Raw genomic sequence first — 15,730 nt, 5'->3', positions numbered from 1 at the left:
AAAGGGAGTTCTCAAGGTAGTGATGAGTCACAAAAGAAAGGGGACAACTCCAGCGTAATAACAAAGCAGCCCATACCCAAAGACGTATATCGAACGTAAACCGAAATCCCTAACTCCCAAGTGCGTGCAACGGGAAGGAACAGCCCGTTATGAAATCCCCGACAACAGAACCATCCCACCCTTTCTAGCCAGGAGACCTGGGAAAAATTGCAATAATGCGCGCCTCGAACCACAGTAAAACCACATGATCAAGTCTCCTCTTCACCAGTGCTACCATCGCGAGGAATATACTTCACACCCGAATCCTCCAAGCTCGAAATGATCTCATCAGGGAGCTGCAAAGTAAACAAACCACCACATCAGTCTCAGATCTGGTAAAAAAAAGAAAAGAAAAAGAAAAGAAAAGAAAGAAGAAAAAAGAAATAGCGTAGAGGACATAACCCAATCAGAACATACCGATCCAGTCACCTTGACGGCATATGTTCCCGGCACGTAACTATCGAGTCGCTGCCAGCGAGCCACCCAGCTAGTGTTGGGGTCACGGAGGGTGACCAATCCTTCAAAGACTTGGGAAGTACATTCTTGGATGGCGTCGTTGTTGCCACGGAGGCCGAGGACGTTATCGCAGTTGGGACAGCCTTCGCGCATGAATTTCTATTGTGAAGAATGTGTCAGTTTATCGCGGGCGGGCCTTTCTGTTTCGTTATGCAGTCTTGGTCCTGATTTGAACGTACGCTGTGCAGTTGGACGAGGGAGCAGACCATGCAGGCGCGAAGAGTGCGCTGCTGGCTGGGTGCGACGTAGAAGGACATGTGCTGTGTGCTGTTTGAGATGGGTGGGATTTCGATGCAGTGGAAATTATTAAATTGCAACGACGGACCTCGTTACTGAGAGGATTTCGGAGAGGGGCGCGAGGTGATAGAATCGAGGTGGCTTTTGGGGGCGGAGAAATGTAGAGAGAAACAGAGAGGTTGTTGGAGTTGATTGATTTGATCGATTGATTTGATGTCGGAACAGAAATGCCAAGCCCGGCGACTGGAGGATCTTCGGGATTGAATTCCAAAAAAGTAATCCAGCCAGTGATAAGAAAATAGATTCAAGGGTCCGAATTCCTGCAGAAATTCCGCATTCCTCCCTCAGGAACATTAATCCATTCGATTTGAATCTGTCTCCTTCCGTCGGAAGCTTCTTCACCCCCTAAGCTAGTGAAGGAGTCAACCTTAGGGTTCCCTTCTCGTGGACGATCAACCGTTGTCCCTCCTGCAAACGCTCTCGTGCCTTCCTGCCAGAAAACCCCTCTCCCCTCTCTTCTCTTCCGTTCTCCGATGGCGTCGTCCGACCTCGAGGCTGCCACTGCGCTAAAGGTGCAGGGCAATAAAGCGTTCGGTCAGCATGAGTGGCCTACTGCCGTGGATTTCTACACCCAGGCCATAGAGAAATATGATCGCGAGCCGTCGTTCTTCAGCAATCGCGCTCAGGTACGTTGCGCTTTGGGCACCTTTTTTTTTTTTTTTTTTTACTACCAACTGCTCTTCTTTTGGCCCCGAAGGCGAAGGGGCAACAGAGGGATAGAGCGACAGCTTGCTAACTGCCCTAGGCGCATATCAAACTCGAAGCTTATGGCTTTGCGATTGCCGACGCCACCAAGGCTCTTGAGCTCGACCCCGCCTACACCAAGGTCAGTACTATACGCCCTTAAGATGATGTTTTCTTTATTCTTTCCTTTCCCTCGCTGAAAATACTGCACTGCTGAATATATATGCCCAACCTCAAAGACGAAATGTGTTATCAACCGACTAACTTGATCTAGGCATACTGGAGGCGAGCCCTAGCCAACACCGCTATCCTCAACTACAAAGATGCCCTGAGAGACTTCAAAGTTGTTGCGAAGAGGGAGCCCAATAACCGTGATGCGAAGGTAAAACTGGCAGACTGTGAGAAGCTTGTGCGTCGAATGGAGTTTGAGAAGGCCATTGAAGTGGGTGACCCGCCATCGGCCTTCGAGGACCTGGACATCGACGCCATTGCGGTCGACGACAGCTATGATGGTGTGCGATTGGAGAAGGAAATGACGCAAGAGTTCATCGACGATATGATTGAGCGGTTCAAGAATGGCAAGAAAATCCATCGCAAGTATGCCTTCCAGATCGTCAAGGCTGTCAAGGATATTGTGTATGCGGAACCAACGATGGTCGAGATTGGTGTGGACCAGGGTACTAAGTTGACGGTTTGCGGTGATACGCATGGTATGTTTTATTCGCGCTTCGCTCCTTTCTCTTCAACCCGGTTCTCCCCTTTGGCTAGTGGTCACTGACACGTTGCGACAGGACAATTCTTCGATCTGCTGGAGATCTTCCGGTTGAACGGATACCCTACCGAAAAGCACGCATACCTTTTCAATGGTGACTTTGTGGATCGCGGCTCTTGGTCTACTGAGATCGCCTTACTTCTCTATGCATACAAGTGGCTCCGACCGAATGGCATCTTCCTCAACCGTGGAAACCACGAGACGGACGATATGAACAAGGTTTACGGATTCGAGGGAGAGTGCAAGGCGAAGTACAACGAGAGGCTGTTCAAGGTGTTCTCGGAGTCCTTCTCTGCCCTGCCGTTGGCTACATTAATCGGCGACAAGTATCTTGTTCTCCACGGTGGTCTCTTCTCTGACGACAATACATCCTTGGATGACATCCGGAAACTGAACCGCCACAACCAGCGCCAGCCCGGACAGCAAGGTCTGATGATGGAGATGCTCTGGACCGATCCCCAGACGGAGCCTGGTCGCGGACCGAGCAAGCGAGGAGTTGGTCTCCAGTTTGGTCCGGATGTTACCAAGAGATTTTGTGAGAAGAACGGACTTGAAGCCATCATTCGCTCTCATGAAGTCCGTATGGAGGGATACGAAGTCGAGCATGATGGACGGTGCATCACCGTCTTCTCTGCTCCCAAGTACTGCGACACCACGGAGAACAAGGGAGCCTTCATCAACGTTGGGCCAGAGCTTAAGCTGGACTTCCAAGTTTTTGAAGCTGTGCCTCACCCTGATATCAAGCCTATGGTAAGTTTTATCCTTCTTCTTTTTAGTATACTCGTTACTCTGTTTTCCTTAAAGCATTGCAGAAGACTGATGTGTTCCTGTCTAGGCTTATGCACAAAACTCGATCATGTCCATGATGTGAGATGATTTACCTCTCTGCATGGGACGGCGTTTATGGGTGGACAGAGAAGAGTGGTCTTCTCGACCGGTCATAGAGGTTCGGTTCTAGAATGAGCGTTGGGGCTCTTTGGTTATACCTGCAGACTGAAATAACGACAGATATCTCTCAGATACCGAATACTGTATCTATTGAATGATGATTTGAACTTCTTGCATAGCGGAACAATGATTTGTGAACGAATATCCATGTGCAGGTATGAGGACGTTGGATTGGGCAGTAAGATGATTTGGCTTTTCTTCCATCTCCGTTGATATGAATGTGGTGGCTAGTTAGCGACTTTGATTGCATTATCCAATGGCATAGACTATAAGGGCTTCTCGTCGGAGTTGTTGTTTTCGGAATTGCATTATCCGACCGCTTTGCTGGTAGACCCCGCGATTGACTTTATCCGTTATTCTTTTGCTTCCCCGCCTTGTTTCTGTCCCTCTCTGCTCAATCTCAATTTTTCTCTCCCCTCATCATCTTATTTAACAGAACAGTGTGATAGTACTGTTCAACACTCAGGATAAGATGGAGTTCGATCCCAAGACCCGTATGTGTCTTCATTGCCAGAAAATACGACAACTCAACGACTAAAACTAACCCCACCTCTCTGCCGGTCTTGGTTAACAGCGCAATACCTTACTTCCGACAAATCTAGCTTCGCCTTGACCTCCGCTCATGAACGCTGGCCCGTAATTATCGTGAGTGGTTTGGTCACTTAGGCTTTAGTTTACCTGATTCCTGCTAATCATCTATGTCACTATAGACTAGCGCTATTGATGACCTCCACCGCACTGTTGGTGATGTAACGGACGAGGAGAAGCGCAAGGAAGGAAAGGGTATCATTGAGAAACTTGCTGCGCTCAAATATGAATTGCAACATAACAGACAATTGACGTGAGTGATTTACGCCGCTAACTTTACGCAGGTTATGTCGAGGAAGTCGCTAACTTTTGCACGCCCGCATAGTCCCCTCCCCGACGACGGCCAGCCGGGTATCGAAGAATATAACAAGGAGTTGGAGCAACGAGGAAACCCCAGATGGCATGATGTTGCATGGCTGTACTCCGAATGCTACCTCTGTATGTCCAACGTGCTCGGAGCAATACAGATGGCGAATAGATGTGTTAACGGAGAACAGACAGGCGCATCAGTGCCTACTTCGCCTTGTCCACACACTGGAAAGGATACGATGTATTTGCCCGCCAGAAGATGTCTACTTTCAAATCGTCCCGTCCGGCAGTTCTGGAATTGGCCGCGAGATACAAGGAAATCGCTCAGGAGGCGGAGAAGGGCCAGGCTGACGGAAAGACCCCGGAGCAGGTCGAACAGGCTGAGCGCATACTGTTCTCCGAGATGTGTGAGATCTGTCTGTGGGGCAATGCCACCGATCTGTCCCTCTTGACCTCTCTTACCTACGAGGACATCCAGAAACTGCAGGGTTCGCAGGCGCGCAAAGCGGCAGAGAAGAACATCCTCGTCAACGATTTGGACGCCGCCTTTGAGGTGCTCAATAAGGCCCGCAAGGAAAAGAAGACCGGGGAGCGTCGCGTAGACATTGTTCTCGATAATTCCGGTTTCGAACTGTTCGTCGACCTTATCCTTGCCGGATACCTTCTCTCTGCCGGCCTTGCTACGACAGTTGTACTGCACCCTAAACTGATCCCCTGGTTCGTGTCGGATGTTACGCCCCCAGACTTCAGGGACCTTATCACCGCGCTCGCCGACCCGCAATCATTCTACACTGCCGCCGATGAGTCGGGCAAGGAACACTCCCCCCTCTCGGATAAGGAGCTGTCAGAGGTCAACTTCCTCTTCGAGCAATGGTCCGGGCTCCACGCAGATGGCAAGCTGGTCATTCGCCCACATGCCTTCTGGACCTCCCCGGGAGGCTATTGGCGCATGCCCAACACAGCAAAGGATCTCTTCGAAGACCTGCAACAGAGCGAGCTCGTCCTCTTCAAGGGTGACCTCAACTACCGCAAGCTAACCAGTGATGTAAGTGATCCCTCATTCTTCCCTAAACTCCCGCAAACATTAACATGTTGTTTCCCAGGCTGCCTGGGACCCCACGACCCCCTTCACGACCGCTATCGGACCAATGGGCCCCAAGTCTGGCATCCGTGTTCTCGCCTTCCGGACCTGCAAAGCCGATGTCGTTGTCGGACTGCCAGCAGGCGAAGACGAAAGACTCCGTCAGCTACCTAATGGCGGGGGCTCCGAGGCCCGGAAATGGGCCTGGAGTGGAAAGTGGGCTGTTGTGTCCTTCTCTGATGGGAAGGCTTAAACTAATTACTTGTCTGTGATATGCAGAGACGGGGTTCAGATTGTCGAAGCACCGGATGTATAGATGGACATATAGATACGAACAGAATATACAGATAGATGATGTCATCATTGAAATGAGATATCGAGTTAATGTGTATTGATGGACTCTGCAGTCGGGTAATTAGCGTACTTCAACAAGTCTTAGGACTCGTGGGTTAAGTTAAGTGAATGATAAGGACAAAGTAGAACAGAACAGGGGTAGCATGTTCAATGTAGGGTATATTCCAGACATAGACAGGTGCTGGGCCTGTCACTTGCATGACGTATCGGACAAGAACAAAAGGGAAAGCGATTATTCCCCAATGGGCGTAGGAAAAAAGAACCGTAGAGAAACAGGAGAATGGATACATCAGATTCCAAAAAAACGAGAGCGCCTATACCCACAATAGCTCCCCCCTCCCGCGCGCCAGGAAAACCAGAAAAATGAGTGAATTACCCTCCTCAGATCCCAAATATTAAATAAAGTTATTGCCGATTCATGACGGTAAAAAAAAAAAAAAAATTAAACAAAAGAAAAGTTTTGGCCAATTAGGCCCGGATCATGTTTTCTTTCCCCTCTTGGCTGATCTTGCGGTTGTCTTGTTTGCGCTTGAGGCGCGCTTGAGCGGCTAGCATTCGCTCAACCGGGATGGGGTCCCTTTGGACGGACGCGAGACTTTGTCGCCTTTTGGTTCGATCAGGGAGATGATAGGTTTGCGGCAGGCCTGTTATGGCGTCTAGACTGTATTTTGAGGGGGAGCGGCGAGCGCGCAGTCGTTCGGTGCGGATTTGTTTGCTGTCTTCGCGGGTCGCGAGGTGATGAGCGAGGGATGTTATGGTTGAATGGGTTGGGACGTATGAGCGGTAGCTCTCTGAGTTGTATCTCTGTCTAGAGGTGCGTCGGGTGGGTGGTTCGAGTGGTTGGTAATCGGGGGGTGAGGATGGCGGGATACCATCGCCTTTCAGAAGGTGGGTTTCTTTTGGTTTATGAGGTGTATCATCTAAGTATGCCAGTTGCTCACTGTGATCCTCTGTTTCCAGGCCTAGGGCTTTTGAAGCCCGCTTAACATCTAGCTCACCTAGTACCGTTCTTGTGGTGTGCGAGCGTCGATCCTTTGCGCGCGGGCTTGGGCTTGGAGGTTCGTCCATGTCCTGAGTCTCATCGTTTTGCTCCTTTTGAGGGCTGTCGTGTCCAAAATCATACACCTGGACCCCAGTATATGCCTTATCCGAGTGACGAGTCCGCGATCGGAGTTCAGGAAGGCGCTCGAAAGTGGTCAACTTCAACTTCAGGAGATCAATCTGGTCCTGCATGCGGCGACGCTCATCATTGAACGACTCCCTGAGACCGTCTTCTTGCTCGCGGTGTTGTTGTGATGTCGATTTCAGACGCTCTCTGTATTCTTGGACCCGTAGTTCTAATTTGGCTTCTCTCTGCTTCAGTTTTGCCTCCTTTTCTTTGCGTCGTCCTTCATACTTGGTCATTTCTTGTTTAACGCGGGCTAGAGTTTGTTTCAGTGTCGCGTTCTCCTTCTCGAGGTTTGAAGCCTTCTGCTCCGAACTTTGGGCCAAGTCCTTGAGCTTGGTGAATTCCGATTGTTCACGCTTCATCTCCTCAAGCTTAGCGTTTGCCTCGCCCAGTGCCTGCTGGGCCTTGCGCAGCTCTTCAGCTGTGTCCCCAGAAGTGTCATTTGCGGTCTCGGAAGATCCCGCGAGGTTCTCTACGTCATTATTAACAACACCGTGCTGTTCTAGGAGTTTGCGCAATAAGCCAACTCGGTGTTTGTACTGCAAAGCCAGCGCGGTTTGTTTGGTGAGCTCCTGCACCAGCTGCTCCTTGTCTGCTTTCGAATTCTCTCCAACCATTGTCGACGCGAGTTGAGTAACGTGACGTTCCATCTCAGAAACCTTCACTTCTTCCTCCTTGAGTTTTTCGGCTAACCGTAGGGCTTCTTCATCCTTCTTCCTGGCGTACGCTTTCGCAGCTGAGCGATACTGAATAAGTTTCCTTATTTCTTGGGTGGTTTTGGTTCTATAGCTATCAAACTCGGCTTTCCAGTATTTGCCAGACTGAGACCGGGGTTCGTTTAGGTTGATAGTGTCGTCGCCAGTATCATCTTCCGTTGACGACGCCGACTGTGCCACCGGCTTCGGTTCGGTGGACAGGGGGCTTTGTGAGGCCTCCGACTCCTTGGGGGACTTATCGCGTGAGTCCATCAGTGCCTGTGTTAACTTGCTCCGCGGTTTAGCCTTCCCATCTGAAGAATTGATAGACCACTGGCTAGTCAATGGAGTTCTTGATGACTTGTTAGGTGATTCGCCTCGCTTGCGCTCATTGTCGACAACGCCATCGCCGAATGAAACCGTCTTACGTCGGTTTGATGCAGTGCCAGGGGTGACAAGGATGCTCTTAGTGGGGGACGCCATTGCATTCACAGCCATATCAATGTCGGCTTTCGTGGCTATCGGAGTATCGCTCGTGTTCCCAATAGTGGGCTTCAGCGACAGGTTCGCGCGGGACAGCTGATTGGCTGTCAGATTCTTCTGATTCGGTTCCCGCTCCATCTGGTCCTCGTCATCAGCCCCAGGGGTGCCAAACAAGGCGCTCTTGAAAGCGCGAATGGCGAACACAGGTGCAGGCGTTTCAGGAGGTTCCAGCACCTTTGAGTTGTCTATGGAGATAAACAAGGAATAAACAAGTCAGCGCGACAGCCGTACGATTTTGCGTTGGGGGGGAAGATCGCAAGTCCGCTATTGGACCGACCATGGGGCGCGTGCCCAAGCTTCATGCGGCCAGCGAGAGCCACGCACCTGCAAACTGCTCGTTCTGCCCAGTGATCCACTCCAACATCGCGCCTGCAGGACAAGGTGAATCAAATTACTAACAAGATCGAGGGTCGCATTGCAGGGGCGGACACCATTGGCGTCTTATCAGAGGTCACGACCAAGCCGCGGGATTGACGTGGAACGCTGTGCTTTGTTTACGATGCTCAGCGGGGACGCTAACGACCCAAAGGCGGTCAGCGGAAAAACAACGGTGCGAGCCTTAAGGCAGTTTAGCTCGTCCTATAGTTACCGCTCTTTTACTCCCAATTTCCCGTGTCCGTCATTTGGTTCTTCCCTTAATCACCCCCACTAATTTTAAATTAGTTATAGTCACCAACTGTCCCTTGTACCTTTCCCGCCCTCTTTCTTTTATATTGGTACCTGATCAGTCTGAATATGTTCCTTATTGAAGCATAGAGGGCTGCAGCTTCGGCTGCAACTTTGTCACAGCTATCGCGTGGCAAAGATTCATCTCGACCTGGGTGCAATACTTTATCTCACACCGCCCGACGCCCCGCTATGCCTCACAAGCAGAAGAAAACTTCCAGCAATGCCCACAAGAACGGCTCTCCCCGGGCGGAGAAGAAACGTCAATTCCCCCCCAATGCCCCTTCACTCGCCCTACCAGTAGTGGCCCCGACCGATTACGAGGAGATCCACCGGAATGAAATTGAAGCGCTCCGCTCAATCTACGGAGATGATTTTGAAGAAGTTGAACATAAGCGATCTGCCTGGCAGGTATGTCTTGTTTTCCCTCGCCATTCTTCTTGTCCACACTGGTTAATTGTGATTCTCGATCCTAGCAATCGTCAGATGTCGTGTTCAAACTTCACTTGCGTGCTTCGTCCAATCCGGAGGTCCGTCTTGATTTGCTGGTTGAACTGCCCACAACCTATCCCAAAACCTACCCGAACCTTTTCTTGGAAAACTTAGACGATCTGCGACAAGGGGCCCGGTCGAGGATTGATGACATCATCCGGACCAAGCCGAAATCCCTCGTGGGGTCTGAGATGATCTACGAGATTGCCGTTTCGATACAAGATGTTCTAGAGGATGTGGCAGAAGCTAAAGCTCAAAATAAAGACCTACCCAGCCTGGAGGAGGAGCGCATGGAACAGGAAGCTGCCGCCAATCAGCGCGCTGAGCTAGAAAGGCAAGAAGAGCTTCAGAAACAAGAGGCCGCCACTGCGGAAGAGGAACGAGCACTGCAACAGCTATTAGAGGATAGGCTTAGAGAGAGAACGAAAGCCCGACTCTTGCGACGCAAGAGTCGAACCTCTGGAATAGACACGGGCAGCGACATTGATGCTGGGGAGAATATCCCAGGTGCAATCTCCTTCGACCCGCCCCTCATTATGGCCGATAGCGACGAAGGGCCACTGGTTTTCCGCGCTGTTTATGGGAAGACGCTTCTCAAGAGTGCCCAGGGAAAAGACACGTATGTCGTGAGACCAGTGGTCACTGAGAATAGGTGCCATGCTCCTCTCTTGGTTTTAAAGGAGTATTCGATCGATGAGACGCGATTATCTCCACTTGCATTCAGAGAGAAAATGCGTAGCAGCGAAGATAAATTGGAAGCTCTAAAACGGCTACGACATCCAAATCTGCTGGATTTCGTTGGCTTCAAGATTTACAGGCCCCTCGAACCTGCCAGTCCTCAGGACAACACTTGGAGAGTTTACCTTCTTCTCGAGCATGCAAACAAGGGGTCATTGTCCGAGTTTCTGGATATCGTAGGGTCTGTACCCGTGGAAACTCTGCGAAGCTGGACGATCCAACTTCTTGAAGCGCTCGAGTTCTATCACCGGAGCGGCTTTGTCCACGGAGATATTCATTGCGGGCGCATCATGTTATTGCGAAACCAGACAGGTGGCACTATTGTGAAGCTGCAAGCGAGCATTGAAAACGCCCTCCCTGATTCTGCCGGCAGCCGACAGTCATTAGAAGCTTCCAAATCACCACTTTGGCTTCCTCCCGAGTCGACACAAGGGAATACTTCGCCGACGATGAAGACAGATGTGTGGGATTTGGGTATAGTGTTTCTCCAGATGGGATTCGGTAAAGATGTGCTACAGCGTTACACTTCGGCAAACGCATTGATGGGAACACTGGGCTTGTCTGCTCCACTGCAAGATTTGCTTAACGAATTCTTCAGAACGGATCCAAAGAAGAGACCGACAGCCTTTCAGCTCCAGCCGTCCGAGTTCTTCCGTGTTGATGCACCTTTGGTGTCTCACTCAAGCACCTCAAACTCCATATCACTGCCGAGACGTCCTCGCTTCGATTCGTTTGGAGGCTTGCCAGCATTTTCACGGTATTATCAAGACTTTGATGAGGCTGGTCGCTTGGGTAAAGGTGGTTTCGGTATGGTGGTCAAAGCGAGAAATAAACTTGACGGTCGTCTGTATGCAGTCAAGAAAATTACTCAAAGATCCGCCGCTGCGCTTAAGGATACACTGTCGGAGATTATGCTACTGTCACGTCTAAATCATCCCTACGTAGTGCGTTATTACACTGCGTGGATTGAAGAGGATTATGACTTCGTGGATGAGGAAGCTGTGTCATCTACGGAGGGAGATCCTTTCGCTAGTCAAGGCTCTGAAGGCTCTCAAGACTCGCAGGGATACGGATACAGCACAGGCGGACTCGATTTTATCAGCTCCAGTGGCTATCCCAAGATTGAGTTTGGCTCTGATAGCGAGGAAGAAAATGATGGGACGTTATCCAGCCGTGGTAATGGGGAAACACCCGAAACTTATGGCACTGGAAGTGAAACCGGCAAGGAACTTAGCCGAGTGAGATCTGGCTCGCAAGGCAGACCTGTTTCCACTACACTGTATATTCAGATGGAGTATTGCGAGAAGCACGTAAGTATAAACCTGTTCACTACTGCTTAGCTATTCTTATTCAGCTGACCATTCGAAAGACCCTTCGTGATTTGATCAAGAATGGTCTGTACGATGATGTCGACAGAACGTGGCGTTTGTTTCGCCAGATCCTCGATGGACTGAGCCACATCCATGGTCATGGTATTATCCACCGGGACCTCAAGCCCGACAACATTTTCATCGATGTTGCCAATAATCCTCGCATCGGGGACTTCGGTCTTGCCACAAGTGGCCAATTCACGACGGCTGTGCGCTCTTCGACGGCTGCAGATTTTGAAGGAGACTTTACTCGCAGCTTGGGTACGACATACTATGTCGCACCAGAAATGAAGTCCGGTTTTACGGGTAACTATAATGACAAAGTAGATATGTACTCTTTGGGAGTCATTCTATTTGAAATGTGTTATCCCCTTGGGACCGGCATGGAACGTGACCAGACACTCCGCGCTATCAGGGAGAAGGAGCATACGTTACCACCTATTTTCCAGTATTCGGAAAAAGCTCTCCAAGGAAAGATCATCAAGTCACTATTGAGCCACAACCCCAGCGAACGACCTTCGGCTTCAGAACTTCTCCACAGTGGTCAGATTCCTCTCCAGGTCGAAGAGGAAACCTTTAGACGGGCGATCATGCACTTGCTGTCCGATCCTAGCTCACCTGATTATAAGAAGATCTTGTCGGCTATCTTCTCACAGTCTCCTAAGAAGTTCGAAGACATCGCCTGGGACATGGATTCCCGCGGGACACCAGCGGCGAATGAGCTGCTGGTTCAAGGTTTAGTCAAGGAACGTTTGACCTCTATCTTCCGCAGGCATGGGTCTGTGGAAACTACAAGGCAGATGCTGTTCCCAAGGTCTCAACATTACAACAACGGAGCTGTTCGGCTACTTGACTCCACTGGTAACGTTCTTCAGTTGCCTTTCGATCTGACTCTGCCAAACGCACGCGCCATTCCGCGCCAAGATTCTTCCCTTGAGAAAACATTCGCATTCGGGACTGTCTACAGGGAGACTTCCCATGGTGGTGAGCCTCGGACTCACAAAGAGGTGGACTTCGATATCGTTTCACACAATACGTTGGATCTGGCTCTGAAGGAAGCTGAAGTCATTAAGGTTCTTGATGAGATTATTGAAGAATTTCCGCCTCTGAGGTCGGCTTCTATGTGTTTCCTTGTAAACCACTCGGACCTACTTCAACTTATTATGGAATTCTGCCGTATCACTCCTTCTCAGATTCCGCTAGTCAAGGAGGTCGTCAGCAAACTTAACGTGGGAAAATGGACCATGCAGAAGATTAGAAGTGAACTTCGGTCGCCGGCAATCGGTGTTGCCTCCACCTCCTTGGATGAGCTTGCAAGGTTCGATTTTCGTGACTCCCCGAAGCAGACGCTGAAGCGCCTGCGGGCCATCATGGTGGGCACCGAATTCGCCGAACGCTTGACTCCCATCTTCGTTCGAATAAATTGGCTGATGGCGTATCTCCAATGCTTCGACGTAAAACGAAAGGTTTACGTCAACCCTCTCGGGAGTTTGAACGACAAGTTCTTCCGGGGTAGCATTCTGTTCCAGTGCGTGTTTGACAACAAGCGACGTGATGTTTTCGCGGCTGGTGGTCGGTATGACTCCTTAGTCCAAGAATTCCGCCCCAAAGTCTTGGCGAGCCGTCCTCAAACTCATGCTGTGGGCTTCAATTTGAGCTGGGATCGACTCAGCACTGCTATGCTCGAGTATATCAAAGGCTCATCTAAAAGCCATGTTAAGCACCATGATGTTGAACCCGCTGCTTTTTGGAAGACCAGGAGATGTGATGTACTCGTTGCGAGCTTTGACCCAACGATTTTGCGTACGACAGGCATCAAAGTTGTTCAGGATTTATGGGCCAATGACATTAGTGCTGAGCTAGCCGTTGATGCCTCGTCTCTTGAAGAACTTCTCACCCAATACAAAGAGCATAATCATAGTTGGATCGTCATTGTCAAGCAGGATAGCCAGGAACGAGGGTTCAAGGTCCGGTGTCTGGTTCCTAAGGAGGAATTCGATTTAAGGAGCTCTGAGCTTATATCATGGCTTCGAAATGAAATCCGTGCTCGCAATCAACGTGAGGGCGCAGTCGACTTCCGCCAATCTCGAATGCCTAGCCAACCAGACCCTGGTATTGACGGCGAAAGGTCGAGCGATGTGCGCATCCTAGTCCCTCAACATAGGAGCAAGAAGACTAATAGGAGGAATATTGTTGAGAATGGTATGCCTTTACCTGAGTTATGGTGCTTATTGTTTACTAACGAGAAAAATAGCTCTTTTCCGTTCTCGCGAAGTAATCGAGGATGCGTTGAATGGGCCTATTGCCGCCATTGATACGCGCGACGATATACTTGAGGCGATCAGAGACACCCGACTATCAGATCCCGAGAGCTGGCGCACAGTCATTCAGAGTGCCCCCTTGACTGAGAGGAAGTACCTCAGTCAAGTCCATGAGCTACTCAATGACCTGGCTCACGAGAACCATGTGAATGACGGCGCGGACAACTTCAGCAACGCTTTTCTATACAATTATCGTACAGGTTCATGTGTTTATTATGATCTAGGACGCGGCAAGTAAGATAAAGAGTCATGTGTTATGTGTTATGCATATTTTCTTTGTTCCTTGTTCTTTTATACCTGAAATAACCTATTCATTTTTGGTTTTCATTTGATATATTATTGGCATTGGTGTTGGATGTTTATCTCCTCTCAGCATTTTATAGCGAACTATACCCGCAAATATACCATGCAATTCAGCGAGCAAACAATGTGACGTTTCAAGGTATCTTTGTTATTATACATAATTTAAAGCGCAATATACCATAAACCGGTTTAATCACTTTCATCATCGCTTCCGTAGCCTACTAAAGGCCCTCCCGAGGCTTGCGGAGCTGCTTGTGTTGTAACATTACCGCCTGCTAGTCCTCTCAATGCCGCAACAGTAGAGCTTGAGAATATGCTACTGTTTTCCGATTCCTGCGGAGCAGAAGCAGAAGGCGCGTTCTCAAGCATGAGTGGTTGATTTGGAGCCTCTAGCTGACCTTGATCTCCCTTTCCAGCATCCTCCAACTGCTTCGTCCGGGTATACCAGACCTCATCAGGAGGCTCATACCCTTGCAAACCGAAACTGCCCTCGATCTTCTTCCTCTTTCGAGCTTCAGGATCCCTCCCTTCCAGTTCAGCAACGAAGTCCGCCGGCAACGCCCTGCGTACCGCCTCAGCAGCTTGTTCCTCCAACCTTCTCGCCTCACGCTTTTGAGCCAATGGGTTCGGATCGACCGTCGCCCAACGCACATTCAAAATCTCATTATTGTCGAGAGCTTCCAGACAATCAGCACACCAGAACAACCCTCAACAGCTCAACAAAAGAAAGAAGAACTTACATTGATGCGCCATAGCCTCCTTCGCAAATTCCGCCTGTGCTAGAGTAGTATACGTGACGAAAGCCACACCCCTCGACGTCAACACACGTATTCTCTCAATCTCACCCCACTCGGCAAAATGCCGTGCAACAACCTCCTCAATATCATCCGTAACGTGGATCCGACCCACATACAGCGTGCGATTCTGGCGCATAAACGATCCAACACCGCCCATGTCATCGCGGTAGTCGCTGAACTTGTCGCGGCCGAAACAGTCGACATTCGGACTGAAGAGATCATGGATAGTGGGCAGACGGTGCAGATACTGGCATTCCGGTCCGAGGTGACAGACGCCGCGCGCGAAGAACAGACAGAAGTAGGAGCCGGTAACCTTGTCGGCGCGCGTGTAGCCGCTATCTTTGGAGATGTTGCATCGTGATGGGGCGTGTTGTTTCGATAGGTAGCTGTCTTCTCTGTCGCCGCCGGACCATTTCTGGAGTCATTGTTAGCATCTGTCATTCAAATTACTGATATAGACACAAATCGCATAGCGCGATTGTGTACGAGGGACAAAATATAAAACGTACATTATACCAGATGTTAAAAACTGTACCTGTCTGAGGAGGCGGTTCGGACTTGACTGTGGCGGGATCGACCTGGATGCGTGCTGGACGGCGCTTCTTCCTGATGATCTTCTTCTTCTTCGGCGCGCCTTCCGCAACGGCGGACTCGGCGGGCTGGGTCACGGCGAGGGCATTTTCGTCGCTGGCGACTTGGTGGTCTGGGGCATTTGTTTCTTCGGGTGAAGTTGTGGATTCTGTGGATTTGGGGGGATCGGCTACTGCGGTGTCTGCCATGATTGTTGTGGTGGGGTTGTGATTGAAGATTGGAGGTTCTGTCTTGACCTTTATCGCGGTCTGGGATGAGATTATTCGAGCTTGCCGTCTAGAATCTGGTCGGATTATGGTTTTGCCGATAGCGACGGTGGTTGCATGTGGTATTGATATTCCGCGTATACCGCGATGTTGGGCAGGGACTTTATATGAAGTAGATGAAGGGCATCTGAAGGAATCTACATTTTTAACTTAGGATTTAGCTTCCCTATTCAAGGCATGATGAAACAGATA

At 50.0% G+C, this 15,730-nt stretch overlaps 6 protein-coding genes across 6 annotated transcripts; 2 read left to right on the top strand and 4 right to left on the bottom strand.

The window, feature by feature from the left end:
• spt4 (transcription elongation factor SPT4) lies at window positions 1–977 on the bottom strand. The gene is made up of 3 exons (XM_032067491.1): window positions 735–977; window positions 457–654; window positions 1–335 (listed from the first exon to the last, which is right to left on the bottom strand). The coding sequence occupies exons 1-3, from the start codon at window positions 810–812 to the stop codon at window positions 249–251; spliced, it is 363 nt and encodes a 120-aa protein (XP_031926039.1). The 5' UTR covers window positions 813–977; the 3' UTR covers window positions 1–248.
• Window positions 978–1,325: 348 nt separating this feature from the next.
• On the top strand, window positions 1,326–5,487 carry BDV27DRAFT_146554 (uncharacterized protein; the record flags this gene model as incomplete). The annotated part of the gene is made up of 8 exons (XM_032070596.1): window positions 1,326–1,478; window positions 1,598–1,678; window positions 1,811–2,246; window positions 2,328–3,058; window positions 3,967–4,097; window positions 4,170–4,282; window positions 4,342–5,198; window positions 5,257–5,487. 8 exons carry the CDS (start codon window positions 1,326–1,328, stop codon window positions 5,485–5,487), a joined length of 2,733 nt encoding a protein of 910 aa, XP_031926038.1.
• Window positions 5,488–5,609: 122 nt separating this feature from the next.
• Window positions 5,610–6,030, bottom strand: BDV27DRAFT_130752 (uncharacterized protein). The gene has a single exon (XM_032067490.1). It carries the CDS (start codon window positions 5,876–5,878, stop codon window positions 5,684–5,686), a length of 195 nt encoding a protein of 64 aa, XP_031926037.1. The 5' UTR covers window positions 5,879–6,030; the 3' UTR covers window positions 5,610–5,683.
• On the bottom strand, window positions 5,968–8,477 carry BDV27DRAFT_13255 (uncharacterized protein). Its single transcript, XM_032067907.1, has 2 exons — window positions 8,319–8,477; window positions 5,968–8,179 (listed from the first exon to the last, which is right to left on the bottom strand). The coding sequence occupies exons 1-2, from the start codon at window positions 8,356–8,358 to the stop codon at window positions 6,057–6,059; spliced, it is 2,163 nt and encodes a 720-aa protein (XP_031926036.1). The 5' UTR covers window positions 8,359–8,477; the 3' UTR covers window positions 5,968–6,056.
• Window positions 8,478–8,659: 182 nt separating this feature from the next.
• cpcC (putative protein kinase (Gcn2)) lies at window positions 8,660–14,038 on the top strand. The gene is made up of 4 exons (XM_032067889.1): window positions 8,660–9,071; window positions 9,137–11,200; window positions 11,260–13,462; window positions 13,515–14,038. The coding sequence occupies exons 1-4, from the start codon at window positions 8,853–8,855 to the stop codon at window positions 13,817–13,819; spliced, it is 4,791 nt and encodes a 1,596-aa protein (XP_031926035.1). The 5' UTR covers window positions 8,660–8,852; the 3' UTR covers window positions 13,820–14,038.
• cwc2 (active spliceosome conformation promoter CWC2) lies at window positions 14,034–15,692 on the bottom strand. Its single transcript, XM_032067489.1, has 3 exons — window positions 15,191–15,692; window positions 14,625–15,096; window positions 14,034–14,561 (listed from the first exon to the last, which is right to left on the bottom strand). The coding sequence occupies exons 1-3, from the start codon at window positions 15,458–15,460 to the stop codon at window positions 14,074–14,076; spliced, it is 1,230 nt and encodes a 409-aa protein (XP_031926034.1). The 5' UTR covers window positions 15,461–15,692; the 3' UTR covers window positions 14,034–14,073.
• Between the last annotated feature and the right edge of the window lie 38 nt (window positions 15,693–15,730).

The sequence above is a fragment of the Aspergillus caelatus genome (genome assembly GCF_009193585.1).
Source record: "Aspergillus caelatus strain CBS 763.97 unplaced genomic scaffold BDV27scaffold_127, whole genome shotgun sequence".
Taxonomy (NCBI): Eukaryota; Fungi; Ascomycota; class Eurotiomycetes; order Eurotiales; family Aspergillaceae; genus Aspergillus; species Aspergillus caelatus.
Note: the sequence above shows the minus strand (reverse complement) of the source record. Positions and strands in the feature narration are given on the sequence as shown.